General features: G+C 42.8%; 1 protein-coding gene and 1 long non-coding RNA gene across 4 annotated transcripts in view; one reads left to right on the forward strand and one right to left on the reverse strand.

Moving 5' to 3' along the window:
- LOC140478691 (plastin-1-like) overlaps positions 1-22,871 on the forward strand; it is a 179,825-nt gene that overhangs the window by 138,774 nt on the left and 18,180 nt on the right. For all 3 annotated transcript variants that reach the window (XM_072571986.1, XM_072571985.1, XM_072571984.1), the window contains exons 9-11: positions 2,381-2,473; positions 6,002-6,194; positions 19,992-20,070. In XM_072571986.1, the coding sequence (XP_072428087.1) occupies positions 2,381-2,473; positions 6,002-6,194; positions 19,992-20,070 (365 nt within the window). The remainder of the gene's footprint in view (positions 1-2,380; positions 2,474-6,001; positions 6,195-19,991; positions 20,071-22,871) is intronic.
- Positions 6,468-22,871, reverse strand: part of LOC140478692 (uncharacterized) — an 81,237-nt gene continuing 64,833 nt past the window's right edge. Inside the window, exon 3 of the long non-coding RNA XR_011960843.1 lies at positions 6,468-6,674. This is a non-coding gene — a long non-coding RNA (uncharacterized lncRNA). The remainder of the gene's footprint in view (positions 6,675-22,871) is intronic.

Consider the following 22,871-nt stretch of genomic DNA (forward strand, 5'->3'; position numbering starts at 1 on the left):
TGTTGTACTTTAACTATAGTGGATGAATAAAGTATGTTTTGCTTTAAATCCAATAGTTTGACCAACTGAGTTGCATCTGGAATGCAACATCTTACTTTTACACTTTTCAAAATAAGAAAAAGTTAGGATCTAGGCTATGTTAATATATTATGAGGGGGTTTAGTCTGGTTCATAACACTCTGTTCCCTTGTGGTGTTGAATATGTACTATTGATACATAACATTTCCTTGGAAAATAAAGTGTGCTTTCAAAGCTTTTACAATTTCTTCCATGTGTTTTTTTTCCCCTGCTTTTCAGAAATATTTGGAGTGGAATATATTTTGAAACCATCACTTCCCAATCGTGATAAAATGTAGTGACTTGTGCTTGTTCTGCAAATCTTCCTGTAGACAACAGGACACCCATGGGATCTCCGATATCAGGGTTCTTAGCAGAGGCAGTATTACAGAGACTTGAACAAACTATCCAACCCAAACTCTGGGTCCGCTACGTGGATGACACCTTTGTCATCACTAAACGAAATAAATTAGAGGACACCTTAAAGACTATCAATAATATCCTTTACTGGCATAAAATTCACTAAAGACGAGGAAAACAACATCCAACTGCCATTCCTAGATATCACAGCAGAGCGAACATCCAATGGGGAACTTCAAACCAGCATCTACAGGAAAACAACCCCTACAGACCACATACTGAACTACAGAAGCAATTCTCCCAACATCCACAAATGAAGCTGCATTAGAACATTATTTCAATGAGCCACCACACACTGCAGCACAGAGGAACTAGAAGAGTAGAGGAAAATCACCAACACACCATATACAAAAAAAATGGTATCTAATAAACACTGTTTGCCGATTTCTCAGCAACAATCCCAAACAAGCAGACAAAACACTCCTGGAAACCCTAGCCACTCTCCCCTACATCAAAGACATCTTGGAAATGACTGCCAGACTACCCAGACCCCTTGGCACCAGAAACCCACCAACACACAAACAGTAGTAAATTAACTTAAGGCCCTATACAGACAACAAGCAAAATGAACATCATTTACAAAATACCTTGCAAGAACTGTAACAAATGCTGTATTGGACAAACAGGCAAAAACTAGCCACCAGAATACATGAACTTCAACTAGCCGCAAAAAAAATGACCCACTCTCTCTGGTATCCTTGCATACAGATAACGAAGGACAACACATCCATCCTAGGATAAGCCAAATAGAGAGATGCACGAGAATTCCTAGAAGGATGGCATTGCAATTGGAACTCTACCAACAAACACGTTGACTTGGAACCCATTTACCACCCTCTGAGAAAAAAAATAGGAAATTACATAACCATAGGAAAAGATATCACCAACCTAAAGAAACCTAAACACAACTAGAAAGCTGGTCATAGCACCAGTGCTTCAGCGGGGGCTCACTGAAAATGTTACCTAGTATGGTGACGAAATGTCTGAAAACCTTCCAGTTCAACAAGCAAACTTGCATCCAGAACCTCAACCTGAGCTACAAATCTTCTCCAAACTCACCAACCATGCTTTGTGTACAACACAGCAATGTGTTTAAAACAAGAACTTTAATGGAGTGAAACTTAAGATTTATGCAGAAGTCACCTCACTCTATGGCAGACTAAGTCAGACATGTGTAAATGATTGCATTCCAATCCAAACAAACTGCATTCCGTCCACCAGCTTTATTTGTGTGTTAATTCTTCAGTGTATCCATGCATTGACATTTTAATGTTCCATTAAACTTCAACATAAACTCAGGAGCATTGCAGACATCAGGAGTCAGTTCACCAGTTTCAGATCATTAGCTCATTTCTTCTGACAACAGCGTTGATCATCTCACTGTCATTCCAATTTACACCTTCTCTCACACTTTTTTTTTCTCTTGCTCCCTCTCCCTCTCTCTCTCTCTCACTCTCTCTCTCTCTCTCTCTCACTCTCTCTCTCTCGCGCTCTCGCTCTCTCTCTCTCTTCCCCCCCCCTCGTGCTCTCTCTCTCCCGCTCTCTCTCTCCCCCTCTCTCTCCCTCCCCCTCTCTCCCCACTCAGATGCTGCCAGACCTGCTGAGTTTCTTCCCCATTTGCTGTGTTTGTTTCAGATCTCCAGCATCAGCAGTATTTTGCTTTTGAAATGTGATGATTGGTTGTTTTCAGTTGGTGTGTCAACAATGCAAAATACTTCCTGGAGTACTAAAATACAAACTGAACAATATTTTGAAGCAAGAGGGGCTTCATATCTGAGCATGTGAAAAATATGAATTGAATTTGAGATTTTCTTGTTTAACAAACTCGAACCCTCCCTGGTAATTTCAGAGATTGTTTCATCCCTATGATCTCACTTTGTTTTAATATCTCACTTGTGTCTAGGATTCCAAGGCTTATTTCCATCTACTCAGCCAGATTGCACTCAATGGAGAAAGTGATGAAATGATGGTTGAGATTGAAATGGCAGGTTTACATGTAAGTTTATCTTGTTGCTATTCATCAGGTGACACGGTGGCTCGGTGGTCAGCACTGCAGCCTCACAGAACCAGGAACCCGGGTTCGATTCCAGCCTCAGGCGACTGTCTGTGTGGAGTTTACACATTCTCCCCGTGTCTGTGTGGGTTTCATAGAACATAGAAAAGTACAGCACAAAACAAACCCTTCGGCCTACGATGTTGTGCTAAGGATTATTCCTAATCTAAAATAAAATACCTAACCTACGCACCCCTCAATTCACTGCTGTCCAAGTGCATGCCCAGCAGTCACTTAAATGTCCCTAATAACCCTGCTTCCTCCACCACAGCTGGCATCACATTCCATGCATCACAACTCTCTGCGTAAAGAACCTACCTCTGACGTCTCCTCTGTACCTTCCTCCTAATATCTTCAAATTATGACCCCTCATGCCAGTAAGTCCTGCCCTGGGGAAAGGACTCTGGCTATTGACTCTATCCAAGCCTCTCATTATCTTGTACACCTCGATCAGGTCACCTCTCTTCCTTTTTCTCTACACAGAAAAGTCCAAGCTTAGTCAACCTCTCTTTGTGAGACAAGCCCTCCAGTCCAGGCAGCATCCTGGTAAACCTTCTTTGCACCCTCTCCAAAGCCTCTGTATCTTTCCTATAGTAGGGCGATCAGAACTGGACACAATATTCCCAAGCGTGGTCTCACCAGGTACTTGTAGAGCTGTAGCAAAACCTCGCGACTCTTAAACTTGACGCCCATTACTGAAGGCCAAAACACCATACGCTTTCTTAACAGCCCTATCTATTTGGGTGGCAACTTTGAGGGATCTATGCACTTGAACACCAAGATCCCTCTGTTCCTCCACACTGCCAAGAATCCTGTCTTTAATCCTATATTCAGCATTCAAGTTCAACTTTCCAAAATGCATCACTTCACATTTATCCAGGTTGTACATCACTGCCGTTTCTCAGCCCAGCTCTGCATCCTGTCTACGTTGAGCTGCAACCTGCAATAGCCCTCTATACTATCAATGGCACCTCCAACCTTTGTGTCATCGGCAAATTTACTAACCCACCCCTCAACTTCCTCATCCAAGTCATTTATAAAATCTACAAAGAGCAGAGGCCCAAGAACAGAGCCCTGCGGGACACCACTCACCACTGACCTCCGAGCAGAATATTTTCCATCTACAACCACTCTCTGCTTTGTCAGCCAACCAATTCTGTATCCAGATAGCCAAATCCCCCTGTATCCCATACCTCCTGACTTTATAAATGAGCATACCATGGAGAACCCTTTCAAATGCCTTGAAGACCATATACACCACATCCACTGCTCCACCTTCGTCAACCTGTCCCGTCACCTCAAAGAACACGATAAGATTTGTGAGGCATGACCTGCCCCTCACAAAGCCGTGCTGACTACCTTTAACCACGTTATGCTTTTCCAAATAGTCATAAATCCTATCCTTCAGAATTCTTTCCAAAACTTTGCTGACCACAGACGTAAGACTGACTGGTCTGCAATTGCCAGGGATTTCCCTATTCCCCTTCTTGAAAAGAGGAACAATATTTGCCTCTCTCCAATCCTCCAGTACGACTCCTGTGGAGAGTGAGGAAGCAAAGATCTTCGCCAGTGGCTTAACAAGCTCCTTTCTTGCTTCCCGGAGCAACCTAAGATAAATCTGGTCTGGCCCTGGAGACTTAGCAATCTTAATGTTTGCCAAAATTTCAAGCACATCAATTTCATCAATCTTGATCTGTTCAAGCCTGTATCCCAGATCCTCAAGTTCTCATTCACAACAATGTCCCTTTCCTTGGTGATAACTGAAGCAAAACACTCATTTAGGGCTTTCCCTATCTGCTCAGACTCTATACACAAGTTCCCTCCGCTATCCCTGATGGGTCCTACCTTTTCCCTCATCATTCTCTTGTTCCTCATGTATGAGTAAAATGCCTTTGGTTTCTCCCTAATCCTTCTTGCCAAGCTGTTTTTGTGCCCCCTCCTGGCTCTCCTCAGTCCATTTCTGAGCTCCTTTCTAGTAAGCCTGTAATTCTTTAAAGCTGTGCTCAATCCTTGTTTCCTTCACCTTACTTAAGCTGCCTTCTTCCTTTTGATGAGAAGTTCCTCATTCTCATCATCCAAGACTCCTTAATTGTACCCCTTGTTGTGGTTCTGTTCGCCGAGCTGGGAATTTGTGTTGCAGACGTTTCGTCCCCTGTCTAGGTGAGATCCTCAGGGCTTGGGAGCCTCCTGTGAAGCGCTTCTGTGTTGTTTCCTCAGGAATTTATAGTGGCCTGTCTCTGCCGCCTCCGGTTGTCAGTTCCAGCTGTCCGCTGTTCTCTGTATCTTTAGTAGCCACACACTCAGATGACAAGCAACATGAGTTCTACTGGGGGACAACACTACTATTATAGGACAAGCCAAACAGAACAGCCAGGGAATTCCTAGAGGCATGGCACTCATCCACAGACTCTATCAACAAACACATCGACCTGGACCCAATATACCGGCCACTGCAGCGGACAGCTGGAACTGACAACTGGAAGCGGCAGAGACAGGCCACTATAAATGCTGGAGGAAACAGCACAGAAGCGCTTCACAGGAGGCTCCCAAGCACTGAGGATGTCACCTAGACAGGGGACAAAACGTCTGCAACACATTCCCGGTTCGGCGAACAGAACCACAGCAACGAGCACCCGAGCTACAAATCTTCTCCCACATCTTACCCCTTCTTGCCTGTCTCACAGGAACAAATTTGTGCATCACTGGCAACAACTGCTCCTTAAATAGTCTCCACATGTCTGTTGTGCCCTTTGTGTGGAACAATTGCTCCCAATCTGTACTTCCCAACACCTGTCTCATAGCGTCATAATTTCCTTTTCCCCAATTAAATATTTTCCCTCGGTCACTGCTCCTTTCCATCTCCAAGGCGATGGTAATTGTGAGGCAGTTGTGGTCACTGTCACCAAAGTGTTCTCCCACTGCGAGATCTGACACCTGTCCTGGCTCATTGCTGAGCACCTCATCCAAAATGGTCTCTCCCCTTGCCGGCCTGTCTACATACTGAGTAAGGAAACCCTCTTGAACACACCTGACAAAATCTGCTCCATCCAAACCATCTGCACTGAGGAGGTTCCAGTCGATATTGGGAAAGTTGAAGTCACCCATAACAACAACCCTGCTACATCTGCATTTTTCCAAAATCTGACGGCCTATGAGTTCTTCAATTTCCCTACTGCTATTCGGGGTTCTGTTTCCTCTGGACACTCTATTTCTTCCCACAATCCAAAGATGTGCAGGTTAGGTGGATTGACCATGCTAAAATGCCCATCGTGTTTGATGCGTGAGTCAAGGGGAAATGGGTCTGGGTGGGTTACTCTTTGGAGGGTCAGTATGGACTTGTTGGGCCAAATGGCCTGTTTCCACATTGTGGGGAATCTTAAAAAAATTAGAAATTTGTCCTTTTTTTGTTTCTTTTCTCCTTGCTAAGAAACAGTTCTGTTGTCTGATTTTGCATTTTTCATGATCTTACAGGAAAAAGATGATCTTAAAAGGGCAGAGGCCATGCTACAAGAAGCTGATAAATTAGGCTGTAGACAGTTTGTCACTCCAGTCGATGTTGTCAGTGGTAATCCTAAACTCAACTTGGCCTTTGTCGCCAACCTGTTCAATAAATATCCAGCATTGCACAAGCCAAACAAGGACTATGACCTCACCTTGTTGGAAGGTAAGAAAGTTGTGTCATGTCAAGTGTGGAGAATGAATGTCTGGATGCAAAATGAAAGCCCAAGTTGAAAGGGAAGTACCCCCCACCTCCACCATTACCCCAAGAGGGGATCATTGTTTTTATTGTTGTGTTTATTCCTTTACTGCTGTAGTGTCTTGTTTTCTTGTTCTATTCTTTTGACCAACTGTTCATTATTTACATGAATGATGCATGGGTAGGTTTTACACACAAACTCATTGCAAGTTACATCTTTAACTTTTATTATGTCAATCGATGTGGCACCTAATTGTATGTTATCCAATCATTTTCTGTTCCAAGGTACAGTAATAACAAAAATGAACTTAAACATCACGTTTAAAAATAACATAATTAAACAAATGAAGAGGGATACTTGGAGTGCAGTCCTTCACCGTGTTGTTAATCTTGTTGTTACAGTTATACAGGGCTTCCTTGATGCCTTTCCTGCCTAATTGGTGCTCTCTGTAACAACAAAACAGCAAACTCTTTATTGAGAGCTTCCATCTTGCTGAACTGGCTTCAGGTCAGTCCAGATCCAGTAATCTGTTCTGAAATCTCTGCTCGTGTTTTTAATTCCACCATGGTAACTAAGACAATCCACAGTACTCTAAGGCAATCTGTTTACCCTATCTCTTGGTGTTAAAGATCCTTTAAAATCAAATTCCAGGATCCAGATCTGCATTTTCACCAAAAAGTAATCAGTTCTTCCTTGAGCCATACCCTACCCATTTACTAACTTTTCTTAAAATCGATTTTCTCAGTTTTTGAAAGGTTTTGTTTAAAATCGGATTAACAGTTGGGGTGGGGGAGGGATGACATTGCCTGTCTTGGTAGCAGAAATAATTCCGACCAGTACATGAACAGGCAGGGAATAGAGGGATATGGACCATGTGCAGGTGGGTGGGATTAGTTTGTGGGATTAGTACGGTGGTACAGTGGTTAGCACTGCTGCCTCACAGCGCCAGAGACCCGGGTTCAATTCCCGCCTCAGGCGACTGACTGTGTGGAGTTTGCACATTCTCCCCGTGTCTGCGTGGGTTTCCTCTGGGTGCTCCAGTTTCCTCCCACAGTCCAAAGATGTGCAGGTTAGGTGAATTGGCCATGCTAAATTGCCCGTAGTGTTAGGCGAAGGGGTAAATGTAGGGGAATGGGTCTGGGTGGGTTGCACTTCGGCGGGTCAGTATGGACTTGTTGGGCCGAAGGGCCTGTTTCCACACTCTAATCTAATCTAATCTAGTTTAGAATGGCATCATGGTCAGCACAAACATGGAGGGCCGAAGGGCCTGTTCCTGTGCTGTACTGCTTCTACGTAAAATAAGTAACATAATGGGGGGAGGAAAAAAAAAATTTCAAGTTTCCAGTATTCATTTCAGTATGATTTAAGGTGCATACTTCGAGAGTTTGCAGCAGAATCATTTGCTTGAGTGACAAAGGGCAGCTATCAGCTAAGCTGACACAGTACTTAATTGCTAATAACTCACTTGGTTTCCTCAGTTGTCTTATGTTCCATATATTTTTCTCCAATTATCTTGCCCTCCTCACCAGATCTCTCCCATTATGAGGGTGACCAGGTTCAATATGTTCTTATTGCTCTAATATTTTACCCATATGACTATGTTTAGAATTAACCTAGAGGATTAATATCAGCAAGTTACTTGACATGATAAAGTGTTGGATAATTGAGCAAGACCATAACAGCTCGAATGAAATTCATTCATCGCACCCTTGTCCAGCTCCTGGTTACAAGCTACATCTTTTGACTCCTCACTTTCAATATATCGTTTGATGTGGCACCCGGGGTCAACCAATCATTTTTCAGTTCCAAGGTACAATAATAACAAAGATGAACTGAAACATATGGTGTAGCAATGTGTCCAGCTGTTGAACCAGGACATTTTATTTTAATTCCATCAGAATATCTGGCAGCCCTTTCTCTGCCATGTTGTGCTTTCTTTTTTGTAAAAAGCAGGTTAATCTTTAGTCACACGCTCTTCTCAAATAACATCAGTATATCTTGCCGTTTGAATGTGTTTCACCTTTAATAGCTGCAGTCTGGTTTTTAAGTAGCACTGACTTCACACTATTCTGCGCCCCCTGCTAAGGTACTGAGTAGGAACCTTGAAGTTGGTATGGTACCTATGTGACTTTGAACCAGCACATTGTGATTCAAAGGCCCATTTTTATAACATATGAGACATTTTGGCCCAGTGTTATAAGTTAAAATGGCTATATAGCACTTTAATAGAGACTTCAATTTATAAGCACTTTCTAGTGTCTAGTGTTGATGAAAACTAGCATTTCCACCAACCAATTTTGAAATTCAAGTATTAAGTAATACACATTTGATGTTTCAATGGCCCTGAGGTCACTTTTGGAGTTACTGTGTATAGTTCTGGTCACTCGGCTACAAGGAGGATATTATTCTGTTGGAGGGGATTCAGAAAAGATTTGCAAGAAAGTTGCTGGGACTGGAGGGTTTGAATTATAAGGAGAGGCTGGATAGGCTGGGACTTTTTCAATTGGAGCGTAGGAGACTGATGGGTCACTATAATGTTCAACTTTTAACTTTATTTCTTTAGTTTTATACTTTGCTCCCAGTGCCATCTTAGGTACAATACTTTTATACACTTTTCACTTTTGATGTTGCAGCTGTACAGGACTTTGGTTAGGCCACATTTGGAGTACTGTGTGCAGTTCTGGTCGCCTCACTTTAGGAAAGATGTGGAAGCTTTGGAGAGGGTGCAGAGAAGATTTACCAGGATGTTGCCTGGAATGGAGAGTAGGTCGTACGAGGATAGGTTGAGAGTTCTCGGCCTTTTCTCGTTGGAACGGCGAAGGATGAGGGGTGACTTGATAGAGGTTTATAAGATGATCAGAGGAATAGATAGAGTAGACAGTCAGAAACTTTTTCCCCGGGTACAACAGAGTGTTACAAGGGGACATAAATTTAAGGTGAAGGGTGGAAGGTATAGGGGAGATGTCAGGGGTGGGTTCTTCACCCAGAGAGTGGTGGGGGCATGGAATGCGCTGCCCGTGGGAGTGGTAGAGTCAGAATCATTGGCGACCTTTAAGCGGCATTTGGATAGGTACATGGATGGGTGCTTAATCTAGGATAGAAGTTCGGCACAACATCGTGGGCCGAAGGGCCTGTTCTGTGCTGTATTGTTCTATGTTCTATGTTCTATGTTCACTGTACTTCTGTATCCTTGTACTTGAATACATGTGACAATAAAGTCTAATTCTAATTATAGAAGTTTATAAAATCATGAGGGGCGTAGATCAGGGGAATTCCTAGGGTAGGGGAGTTCAGAACCAGAAGGCATATTTTGAAGGTGAGGTGGGGGGGAAAATTTAAAAAGAACCTGAGGAGCAACTTTTTCACACAGTAGGTGGTGCATGTATGGAATGAACTGCCAGAGCAAGTGGTCCGTGCAGGTACAGGTACAGTTACAACATTTAAAAAACATTTGGACAGGCACACAAATAGGAAAGATTTAGAGGGATATGGGCCAAATGCAGGGAAGTGGGACTAGTCTGGTTTGGGAAACTTGGTCAGCGTGAACGAGTTGGACTAAAGGGATTGTTTCTGTGTTGTATGACAGAGTAGTTAGTGTTGACTGTTAGATATCCTGACACTTTTCAAATTGAAGGAAAGAATTCCTGACTGGTATCCTTCCTCAATCAGTTTAGTTATAGAGATGTACAGCGTGGAAACAGACCCTTTGGTCCAACCTGTCCATGCCGGCCAGATATCCCAACCCAATCTAGTCCCACCTGCCAGTGCCCGACCCATATCCCTCCAAACCCTTCCTATTTATATCCCCTTCCAAATGCCTCTTAAATGTTGCAATTGTATCAGCCTCCACTACTTCCTCTAGCAACTCATTCCATACACGTACCACTCTCTGTGTGAAAAAGTTGCCTCGTATGTCTCTTTTATATCTTTCCCCTCACCCCCTAAACCTATGCCCTCTAGTTCTGGACTCCCCAAACCCAGGGAAAAGACCTTGTCTATTTACCCTATCCATGCCCCTCATAATTTTGTAAACCTCTATAAGGTCATCCTTCAACCTCCGACACTCCAAGGAAAATAGTCCGAGCCTATTCAACCTGTCCCTGTAGCTCAAACCCTCCAACCTGGCAACATCCTTGTAAATCTTTTCCGAACCCTTTCAAGTTTCACAACATGTTTCCGATGGAAACCAGAATTGCATGCAATATTCCAACAATGGCCTAACCAATGTCCTGTACAGCTGCAACATGACCTCCCAACTCCTGTACTCAACACTCTGACCAATAAAGGAAAGCATACCAAATGCTGCCTTCGCTATCCTATCTACCTGCGACTCCACTTTCAAGGAGCTATAAACCTACACTCCAAGGTCTCTTTGTTCAGCAACACTCCCTAGGACCTTACCATTAAGTGTATAAGTCCTAAGATTTGCTTTCCTGCACAAGTCAAAACTGAAAAATAAAGAACTGCAGATGCTGAAGATCTAAAACAAAAACAGAAATTGCTGGAGAAATGCAGTTGGTCTGGCAGCATCAGATACTGAGTTAATATTTCAAGACCTTTGACACTTCTTCAGGACTAGTTTGAAATGTTAAGTATGCTTTCTTTCCACAGATGCTGCCAGACTTGCTGAGCTTCTGCAGCAATTTCTGTTTTTGTTTCCCCAAAAAGGAGATGGTCACTCGTCTTGTTGCTGTTTGTGGAAAATTGCTGGTGCAAAATGACGTTCGTGTTTGATATCACAGTTATTGTTCCTGAGAAATAGCTGTGTATGTGAAACAGTTAGAAATTTTTCAACATACAAAAGCAGGAATTGCCTTTTCTTTCCTCTATGCAAGAGTGCACAAGCTTCAGTCATAAAGTCATACAGCGTGGAAACACTCTTCAATCCAACCCATCCATACTGACCAGACAGCCTAAACGGATCTAGTCCCATTTGCCAGCACCCAGCCCATATCCCTCCAAACCCTTCCTATTCATATATCCACCGAGATGCCTTTTAAATGTTGTAATTGTACCAGCCTCCACCACTACTTCTGGCAGTTCATTCCATACACCTACCACCCTCTGTGTGAAACGTTGCCCCTTAGGTGTTTTTTTTAAATCTTTCCCCACTCTGGGGAAAATTACCTTGTCTATTTACCATATCCATGCCCCTCATGATTTTATAAACCTCCATAAGGTCTCCCCTCAGCCTCTGATGCTCCAGGGAAAATAGCCCCCCTCAGCCTACACAGCTACTCCCTACAGTTCATACCCTCCAACCCAGGCAACATCCTTATAAATCTTTTCAGCTGTTGCTGTGATAACTAATTGAATATATTATGGTGGTGTGTTTTTGAGAAACTATATGAATGTTTAGAAGAGTATGCTAGTTGTCAGGTTGCTTCAAAGTCTGTTTTATTTTTGCTTTTCTTATATTCCTATGTGCTTTGGTGAATGCAGAATTGACCCCTCCCATTGTAGGTACTGTAATTCAAGCTGCTGATTGTGCTGTCACTACCCTCTTCTATCAGCCTTGAACACTCATCCCCCACAGCATCCACATCCCCAACTTCCCTGTGCTCTGTCTTCTCTCTTTTTGTTAACTGTTGATTTGCTTTTTCAGCAGGGCATTTTCTGGGGGGCTCCTTGCTGCCTTCATAGAAACTGCCGGAGTTGTTGCACTCAGTAGCAGAGCATGACAATGCTTTTTTATTAATTTTTAAGTTGTTCTTCGTTAACATGTGAATGTAGGGAAGTATTGACTGAAAAACCGTTTCAAAGCAAACGTTCCATTGTGTGGTTCTAGTGTTGTACATACTTCTGAAAGTTAGCAAAACCCAAAGATCGAATAATAGTGATATAATATATAGTCCAATGTTTCTCAGCATTGTGAAATCTCAACTATCTGGACTGATGACAAGTTGATATCGATGGAAAAGCATCCGGCTGATGTTAACTTTTTGCTTTGAAGTTGTACAACAATTTGAGTGTTTTCTGTTGATTTGCTAACAACAAAAGCACCCACTACACGTGTTTAAAATTAAGGATGCATTATGGAAAATTATTTCACTTTCTGCCCAAGTAAATTTAAACAGTGGGTATCAGATTTTTATCTGTTTCTTAATTATAAAACTGATCAACAATACTGGCTGTTACTGGAGGGTTGTTCGTACAAACGTGTCCTTCACACAGTTTTTCCCTCTCCTAATTATCTCAATATTTTAAGTGGCTCAGCTCCCAGGACCATCCCCAACTCTGCTAATTTAAAAAGGATTATTATGTTTATTCTTCCTTTTTGAAGAAGTATGATTAGAAGACCAATTGTGATTATAATTTAAATATAAACTGTACAAAGTGCTTCTTTGTCTTGGATTGAGTCTGCATCGGGTTTAAAATAAAACTATAATTTTAGTGATTTTTTAAATAATTTATTCATTCAAATAATGCATCATTAAAACCTGCTTGTTCCTCTGGATTTTCATAACGACTTTCAGCATGCAGTCTTTATGTGCCTTGAAATGATACTTTGTGTTGCATATGTTTTTAAAAACACGCTAATGTAATATATTGCCAATTTGCAATTAATGTGTCTGAAAAATCATTTGAATTTTATAATTGGAAATATATTATTTGCAGAATAGTTCCCACTTTGCAAAATAAATAAGTGTGCATTTGGCTTGATACACTTGCAAATATTTTATCTGTAATTATTGGGAAAAATATGAAGACTTTTGTGGCCATGGTTTGAGGAAACTCCATCTTCACCCTGTGTACCTGGGGGAATGTATAGATGTAGGACAGTGAAAGTGTTGAAGTGTATATGTGTACCTGCATAAATTTTTTAAAATTTTTTTAAGCGTATGTTTTCTTAGCTAATTGACAAACTAAAAGTTATCTGCCTGTTTATACAAATGCTTTTTTTACAGGCATACAGGCCTATATGCCTGTAAAAATGGTGTATTTTAATCCCACATGTTGATTGGTCAAACTAGCTTGGTCAAGCTAGCCTTGAGGAGTAGTTTGTTGAGTGTATCCGCGATTGTTTTCTTGAACAGTATGTAATACAACCAATGAGGGAGCAAGCTATCCTAGATCTGGTCCTGTGTAATGAGACAGGAATAATTAATGACCTCATAGTTAGGGATCCTTTTGGAAGGAGTGATCGCAGTATGGTTGAGTTTAGAATACAGCTGGAGAGTGTGAAGGTAAAATCCAATACCAGGGCTCTGTGCTTAAAAAAGGGAGACTACAATAGAATGAGGGGGGACTTGGCTCAAGTTGACTGTAAACAAAGATTTTATGGTGGATAATTGACGAGCAGTGGAGGATTTTCAAAGCAATTTTTCAAAGTGCTCAGCAAAAGTATATTCCAGTGAAAAGGAAGGACTGTAAGAAAAAGGGAAATCTGTCATGGGTGTCAAAGGAAATAAGGGAGGCTATCACAAATTGAAAGAGGAGGCATAAAGTGGCCAAGAACAGCAAGAAACTAGAAGATTGGGAAAACTTTAAAGGTCAACAGAAAGCCACAAAAGGATCTATACGGAAAACTAAGACAGAACATGAGAAAAAACTAGCACAGAATATAAAGATAGATACCAAAAGTTTCCATAATTATATAAAATAAATAAGACCGGCTAAAGTAAACATTGGTCCTTTAGAGGATGAGAAGGGACATTTAGTTATGGGATATGATGAAATGGCTGAGGCATTGAACATGTAATTTGTATCGGTGGAGGACATTAATAACATGCCAGTAATTGACAAAGATGAAGGTAGGTGTGGGTCTGGAAACAACAATTATTACGGAAGTGTTAGTGGTGGGTAAGCTAATGGAGCTAAGGATAGACCGGTCTCCTGGCCCAGATGGAATGCATCCCAATGTACTAAAGGAGATGGCGGGAGAAATAGCAAATGTACTTGTGGTAATTTTTCAAAATTTCACTGGACTCTGGGGCAGTTCCAGCAGATTGGAAAACAGCAAATGTGATGCCACTGTTCAAAAGGAATGTAGACAAAAGATGGGGAATTATAGACTGGTTAGCTTAACCTCTGTAGTGGGGAAAATGTTTGAGTCTGTTATCAAGGAAGAAATAGCAATAGGCATCTAGATAGAAATTGTCCTGTTGGGCAGATGAAGCATGGTTTCATGAACAGCAGTTGTGCTTAACAAATCTTTTGGAATTACAAGCAAGGTGGACAACGGGAACCCAGTTGATGTGGTGTACCCAGATTTCCAAAAGGACTTTGACAAGGTGCTGCACAAGAGGCTGCTGCATAACATAAGGATGCATGGCGTTATGGGTAAAGTATTAGCATGGATAGAGGATTGGTTGACTAACAGGAAGCAAAGAGTAGGGATAAATATGCGCTACTCTGGTTGGCGATCAGTAACTAGTGGTGTACCTCTGGGGTCAGTGATGATTTGGAATTGGGGATCACGTATAGTATGTCAAAGTTTGCAGATGACACTAAGATGAGTGGCACAGCAAAGTATGCAGAGGACTGTGAAACTTTGCAGAGGAACATAGATCTTCAAATGAGTGGGCAAAGGTCTGGCAGATGGAATACAGTGTTAATAAATGAAGTCATATCTTTTTATAAGAGTAACAGTAAAAAGGATTATGATTTGAATGGAAAATTTGCAGCATGCTGCTATGCAGAGGGACCTGGGTGTCCTTGTGCATGAATCACAGAGGGTTGGTCTGCAGGTACAACAGGTAGTTAGGAAGGCAAATGGAATTTTGTCCTTCATCGCTAAAGGGATTGAGTTTAAAAGCAGGGATGTTATGTTGCAGTTGTACAGGGTGCTGGAGTACTGCATACAGTTTTGGTCTCCTTACTTAAGAAAGGAAGTACTGGCACTTAGAAGGGGTGCAGAGAATTTTCACTAGGTTGATTCCAAAGTTGGCTTATGAGGAGATACTGAGTAGGCTGGGATTATATTCATTGGAATTCAGAAGAATGAGGCGAGAACCTTGTGGAAATATATAAAAATTATGAAATGAATAGATAAGATAGAAGTAGAGAGGATGTTTCCACTGGTAGGTAAAACTAAGACAAGAGGGCATAGCCTCAAAATTAGAGGAAGCAGATTTAGGAATTAAGAAGAAACTTCACCCAAAGGTGAAGAAGTTGATGCTACTTCAGTAAATGTTTTAAAGCTAAGATAATATTTTTTGAACAATAAAGGAATTAAAGGATATGATGAGAGGGTGGAGCTGAGTCCACAAAGAGATCAGCCATGATCTTATTGTATGGCAGAGCAGGTTTGATGGGCCAAATGGCCTACTCCTGAGCCTAGTTCTTACATTCTATATTTCTTCAATGTGGAGAACGTTTTTATTGAAGAATTACACTTAGATGAATTTGAAAATAAAACTAAAAAGTAATATCCTACAAACTCTGTTTCCACCACCCTCTTGTACTGTTGCAAAATCATTTGTTGCATGTAACTGCAGGTTTTCGTTCACCAGGAAATGCTGAAAGTTTTCAGCAGGTCAAGCAGCATCTGTGGAAAGTTCATGTTTCAGGGAGAGAATCTTTCCAAGGATGCTGCCTGACCTTTTTTTTAATTGTTCACTGGCAATAATTGGAAATCATTTTAAATTCCTTCCTGGCCAGAGGTGCCAGAGGACTAAAGGACAGCGAATGTAGTACCATTATTCAAGAAGGGAGCAAGAGAGAAACCAGGAAGCAGCTGGCCAATCCTTGTAACCTCCGTGGTGGGGTAACTATTGGAAGTAGGTCTGAGGCACTGCATTAATCTACATTTGGAGAGATGGGGATTAATCAAGAACAGTCAGCATGGTTTGTTAAGGGTAAGTAATGTTTGACCAACTTAACTGAATCTTTCAATTAAGTAACCAGGTATGTAGATGAGGGTAATGTATTTGATGCAGTCTATTTGGGATTCAGCAAGGCTTTTGGTAAGATCATCCATGGGAGACTGGGGAACGGCCGATGGGATCCAGGGAAATTTGACAAACTGGATCCACAATTGGCTGACTGGCAGGGAGCAAAGGGGTGTTTTTGTGACTGGAAGCTTATCCTACAAGGATCAGGGTTGGGACCCTTGCTGTTTGTGATGTGTATAAACTATTTAGACTTGAACATATGGGGTTGATCAGTAAGTTTGCAGATTGTGATGGGGCGGTAAACAGTAGGCAGGATAGCCTTAAACTGCAGGGGAATATAGATGGACTGATCAGTAAATGGAATCAGTCTAGACTGGTATGAGGTGATACACATGGGCAGAACAAACAAGGCACAGTAATACATGAAAAACAATAGGATCCTGAGAAGTACTGAGGATCAGAGTTTCTTTTGTGTATGTGTCCATCGTTCCCTCAAGGTAGTAGAGCAGGTAGATAAAGTAGTTAAGAGGCATATAGGATACTCGCTTTCATAAGCTGGGCAGAACTGAAGAACGGGGAGGTTATGCTGGAACTGTATGAAACGTTGGTTGGGCCATAGCCAGAGTATTTTGTCATTCTGGAATCCTTGTTATGGGAGAAAGTGTGATTATATCGAAGAGCATGCAGAAGAGATTTACCAGAATGTGTTCTGGACTGGAGAGTTTATTCTAAAGAGAGATTGAACAGACTGGGGATGTTTTCCTAAGAGCAGAGAAGCTTGAGATGTATAAAATTGCAGATTGTAGATCAGATAGACGAGAAAGAAATTATTTCCTTGGTGGTGATATTAATGACAAGGGAGCACAGATTTAAGGGAAGGGGCAGAGGTTTAGAGGGGATGTAAGGAATTTTGTTTTCACTCAGAGGGTGGTGCAAATCTGGAAATTGTTGCCTGTAAAGTGGTAGAGGCAGAAATCCTAGTAACATTGAAGAAATATTTAGATGTGTACTTCGGATGCCAAAATATACAAAGCAATGAGCCAAGTACTGGGAAATGGGATTAGAATATTAGGTGGTTGATTGTGACCAGCACGGACCTGATGTGTCAAAGGGCCTGTTTCTGTGCTGTAGATCTCTGTGACTCATTTAGGTTAGATTGTTGGAAAGAACGCTGAGCAAACCTACATCCAAACTCATTAGCTGGTCTGGCCGACATGTGACGTCAGACCCAAAGCCATGTGGTTGATTCTTAACTGCTCCCTGAAATGGACTGAGGAAACCAAGAGTAATTAGAAATGGGGAACAAATGCTGGCCTTGCCAGCAACACCCACAGCCTGTGAAAGAACAAACAGAAAAAATGGCAGCTGAAACTCTGTTTAGAGTGTGTAAATTGTCCCCTTTGTGAAATCCAGCCATGGTTTTTCATGTGACAAACCTGGCAGGTAATATTGACTCAGTAAAAACAATGACTGCAGACGCTGGAAACCAGATTCTGGATTAGTGGTGCTGGAAGAACACAGCAGTTCAGGCAGCATCCAAGGAGCTTCGAAATCGACGTTTCGTGCAAAAGCCCTTCATCAGGAAGCTCCTTGGATGCTGCCTGAACTGCTGTGCTCTTCCAGCACCACTAATCCAGAATATTGACTCAGTACCTAGCGTTGTAATGTCAATCCCCTGTTATGAATCAGAAATGAGAGGGATAGATTGAATTAAGAGTGGGAAGTTGGGGAAAAAAAGTCCAACAAAGTCCTTTTTTTGTGTTGGATGTGAGCATCATTAGCATGAATTTGTTGTCCATCCCTGATCGCCCTTGGACTTGGCAGTTAAGAGTTAACCACATTGCTGTGGATTTGGAGTCGCATGTTAGCCGGACTGGGTTAGGATTGCAATTTTCTTCCCTAAAGGATATTCGAGAACTAAATGTGTTTTTATGATAACTGATGCTAGTTTCATTATGAGAACGAATTCCATAATGTTTTCAGTTTTCAAATTCCACGAGCTGCCTTGGTGGGTTTTAAACCAAAGTCTCTACAACCTGCACCTCTCCAGATATCTTTCTGGTGCTCTCGCTCGCTCTCTCTCTCACACAACTTTAAAGCGTTGTTATCGCACACGTGGAATGATCTGTTTTGCAGCAGGACCTACTGATATCTTCCACTAGTTGCAAGCCTATTTTTTTAATCTCTCATCTAGAAGATATAACCTCATGACATAACATCAGGTAATCTGAAAATGCTTTACAGTTGTGGAGTCACTGTTGAAATACACAAAGTAACTATTATATCATTTTAAGAGATACGATTCCACACTCTTAATAGTTAATTTCTGGCAACTGAGAGGTGCATTTGCAAGAGAATTAACACATATCACGTTGTTAAAGAACCTCCAATAGCTTTTTTTTAATTGATTCATGAGATGAGGGCATTGCTGGCTGGGCCTGCATTTATTGCCCATCCCTAATTGCCCAGAGGGCAGTTAAGAGTCAACCACATTGCTGTGGATCTGGAGTCGCATGTTGGCCAGCTGGGTTTTTCCAGCAGTTGACAATGGATTCACGGTCATTATTAGAATCTTTCTTCCAGAGTTTATTGAATTCAGATTACACCATCTGCCATGTCGGGATTTGAATCTGGGTCCCCAGAATGTTAGATGGGTCTCTGGATTGCCAGTTTAGTGATGGCACGGTTAGCACTGCTGCCTCACAGCACCAGGGTCCCAGGTTCGCTTCCAGCCTCAGGTGACTGTCTGTGTGAAGTTTGTACATTCTCCCTGTGTCTGCGTGGGTTTCTTCTGGATGCTGCAGTTTCCTCCCACAGTCCAAAGATGTGCAGGCCAGGTGATTGGCCATGCTAAATTGCCCGTAGTGTTACATTAGTCAGAGGGAAATGGACCTGGGTTGGTTACTCTTTTCGGAGGGTCAGTGTGGACTGGTTGGGCCAAAGGGCCTGTTTCTGCACTGTAGGGAATCTAATCTAATTGACACCACCAGGCCATTGCCTCCCTTGCTGAGGTTGAATTAATTATGTGAGAGCCTTAAGTGGCCTCAGGAAGATCCTTTTGCATCACTTAACAACTGGTCTCTTTATTTTGAGTTCTAGTGAAAAAATACACATTTTATTGAAGTTTTGTATCTTAGCACTCATTAGGATATGCACAAGAGATACTAACTTAAAGGAAAAAAATATTTTGTACACTTATAGAGTATAAAACGTTGGTCCCCTTTATATTGGTATTGTCCTGATGAATAACTTGCAATTCACAAGTTCTACTCAACCAAATGATTGTTTGTTTGTATTGTCCAAACTCTGTTGTGAGACCCTCTGATTCTACTGTATAAATCCTGGCTGTTCAATATATTTCACACAACACAAGGTTATAGTTCAACCTGCTTCTTTAGGTAACTAGTGGGATAGGATCCTGCTCCACAGCTTCCTGATAAAGGAGCAGCATTCCGAAAGCTAGTAGTTCAAAATAAACCTGTTGGACTCTAACCTGGTGTTGTGTGATTTTTTTTTAACTTTATCCACCCCAGTCCAACACTGGCACTTCCACATCATCAATACATTTCAATAAGAGGTCAAATAATGAGAAGCTGTTTGTAGCAGCATGGTCTCTCTCAGGAGCTTTGGGATTTTAACATCGAACCACACGTCTGCCCTTGCTTGAAATTTTAATGGAAATAAGTGATTAACATAATGGCAAAGCTAATCTTGAAAGTAAATTATGGGAGGGGGAGAAGAATTATGTTTCTTTTGTATTTAACTTATAACATTGATAAAGGAGCCAGTAGGATGTGACTTGTAGACAGAACAGGTGCATCAAAGTGACAAAGACCAATAAAATTATACTAGCCTTTGAAGTTCCTTGATGTTTTTCCCACATGTTTCAGTTGTATTTTTTCCATTAATCCACCTGTACTGTTTTAGGTGAATCCAGGGAAGAAAGAACCTTCAGGAACTGGATAAATTCACAGGGGGTGAGTCCCTTTGTCAATCACCTTTACAGGTAAAGCATGTTTATTTTCAGATTGATGTTTCTTCTGTTAAGAATTTTAAAACTGTTGCTCCTATGAAGTTTTCCGTACTGAGGAACCTACTGTTGTGTACATCCAGTCTTGGCTCATTGTTTGATAAATGTTCTCCTCTCTGATAACGCTCCTTGATTTGATAAAGGATAAGCCAAATAAAACAACTATGAAGTCCCTGACACTTTTTTTTGAGCTTTCACAAATTTCTTGATTGATTCGATATGAATGGTTTTGCACAAAACTAGAAGTAAAGTAGATCCAAAGTAGAGCAAAGGAGTTGGCTAAAAGATGGTTTACAAAGGTGTGTCAGTCAGGGGGTATAGATGTGTTATATTAAATACAAGTTGACAAAGAACAAAGAAAACTTCCAGCCCAGGAACAGGCCCTTCGGCCCTCCAAGCCTGTGCTGATCCAAATCCACTGTCTAAACCTGTCGTCCAATTCCTAAGCATCTATATCCCTCTGCTCCCCACCTACTCATGCATCAGTCCAGATGCATCTTAAATGAATCTACTGTGTGCCTGCCTCTAGTATCTCTGCTGGCAACACCTTCCATGCACCTACCACCCTCTGTGTAAAGTACTTGCCACGTGTATCCTACTTAAACTTTTCACCTCTCACCTTGGATGTGTGAGCTCTCGGTATTGAATCATTCACCCTGGGAAAAAGCTTATCTCTGTCTACCCTGTCTATATCCTTCATGATTTTGTAAACCTCAATCAGGTCGCCCTCAATCTCCTTTTTTCTAATAAAAATAATCCGAACCTACTCAACCTCTCTTCATAGCTAGCACCTTCCATACCAGGCAACATCCTCCTAAACCTTCTCTGCACCCTCTCCAAAGCGTCCACACCTTTTGGTAATGTGGCGACCAGAACTGCACACAGTATTCCAAATGCAGCCGAACCAATGTCTTGTACAATTTAACATGACCTGCTAGCTCTTCTACTCAATATCCCATACGATAAAGGCGAGCATACCATATGCCGCCTTGACCATTCTATCCAGGAGAAAGTGAGGACTGCAGATGCTGGAGATCAGAGCTGAAAATGTGTTGCTGGAAAAGTGCAGCAGGTCAGGCAGCATCCAAGGAGCAGGAGAATTGACGTTTCGGGCATGAGCCCTTCTTCAGGAATGAGGAAAGTGTGCCAAGCAGGCTAAGATAAAAGGTAGGGTGGAGGGACTTGGGAGAGGGGCGTTGGAAATGCGATAGGTGGAAGGAGGTTAAGGTGAGGGTGATAGGCCAGAGTGGGGGTGGGGGCTGAGAGGTCAGGAAGAAGATTGCAGGTTAGGAAGGTGGTGCTGAGTTCGAGGGTTGGACTGAGACAAGGTGGGGGAAATGAGGAAACTGGAGAAATCTGAGTTCATCCCTTGTGGTTGGAGGGTTCCTAGGCGGAAGATGAGGCACTCTTCCTCCAGCCGTCATGTTGCTATGGTCTGGCGATGGAGGAGTCCAAGGACCTGCTTGTCCTTGGTGGAGTGGGATGGGGAGTTGAGTGTTGAGCCATGGGGTGGTTGGGTTGGTTGGTCCGGGTGTCCCAGAGGTGTTCTGTGAAACGTTCTGCAAGTAGGCGGCCTGTCTCCCCAATATAGAGGAGGCCACATCAGGTGCAGTGGATGCAGTAAATGATGTGTGTGGAGGTGCAGGTGAATTTGTGGCGGATATGGAAGGATATCAAGAACCAATACCGAACAACCCAGGTGGCCTCTTTCTTCAACGACCACAGTTTCCCCCCAGATGTGGTCGACGATGCTCTCCACCGCATCTCCTCCACTTCCTGCTCCTCCGCCCTTGAACCCCGCCCCTCCAATCGCCATCAGGACAGATCCCCACTGGTCCTCACCAACCACCATACCAACCTCCATATACATTGTATCATCTGTCGTCATTTCTGCCACCTCCAAATGGACCCCACCACCAGGGATATATTTCCCTCCCCTCCCCTATCAGTGGTCCGAAAAGACCACTCCCTCCGTGACTCCCTTGTCAGGTCCACACCCCCCCCCCCCCCCCCCCCCCACCAACCCAACCTCCACTCCCGGCACCTTCCCCTGCAACCGCAAGAAATGCAAAACTTGCGCCCACACCTTCCCCCCCTTACTTCCCTCCAAGGCCCCAAAGGATCCTTCCATATCTGCCCACAAATTCACCTACACCTCCACACACATCATTTACTGCATCTGCTGCACCCAATGTGGCCTCCTCTTCATTGGGGAGACAGGCCGCCTACTTGCGGAACCTGGGACACCTGGACCAACCAACCCAACCACCCCGTGGCTCAACACTTCAACTCCCCCTCCCACTCCATCAAGGACATGCAGGTCCTTGGACTCCTCCATCGCCAGACCATAGCAACACGATGGCTGGAGGAAGAGCGCCTCATCTTCCGCCTAGGAACCCTCCAACCACAAGGGATGAACTCATATGTCTCCAGTTTCCTCATTTCCCCTCCCCCCACCTTGTCTCAGTCCCAACCCTCGAACTCAGCACCACCTTCCTAACCTGCAATCTTCTTCCTGACCTCTCCACCTTTGCCCCCACCCCCACTCTGGCCTATCACCCTCACCTTAACCTCCTTCCACCTATCGCATTTCCAATGCCCCTCCCCCAAATGTCCCTCCTCCCTACCTTTTATCTTAGCCTGCTTGGCACACTTTCCTCATTCCTGAAGAAGGGCTCATGCCCAAAACGTCGATTCTCCTGCTCCTTGGATGCTGCCTGATCTGCTGCGCTTTTCCAGCTGACCATTCTATCCACCTGTGCAGCAACCTTCAGGAT

Source organism: Chiloscyllium punctatum, chromosome 6, assembly GCF_047496795.1.
Source record: "Chiloscyllium punctatum isolate Juve2018m chromosome 6, sChiPun1.3, whole genome shotgun sequence".
Taxonomy (NCBI): domain Eukaryota; kingdom Metazoa; phylum Chordata; class Chondrichthyes; order Orectolobiformes; family Hemiscylliidae; genus Chiloscyllium; species Chiloscyllium punctatum.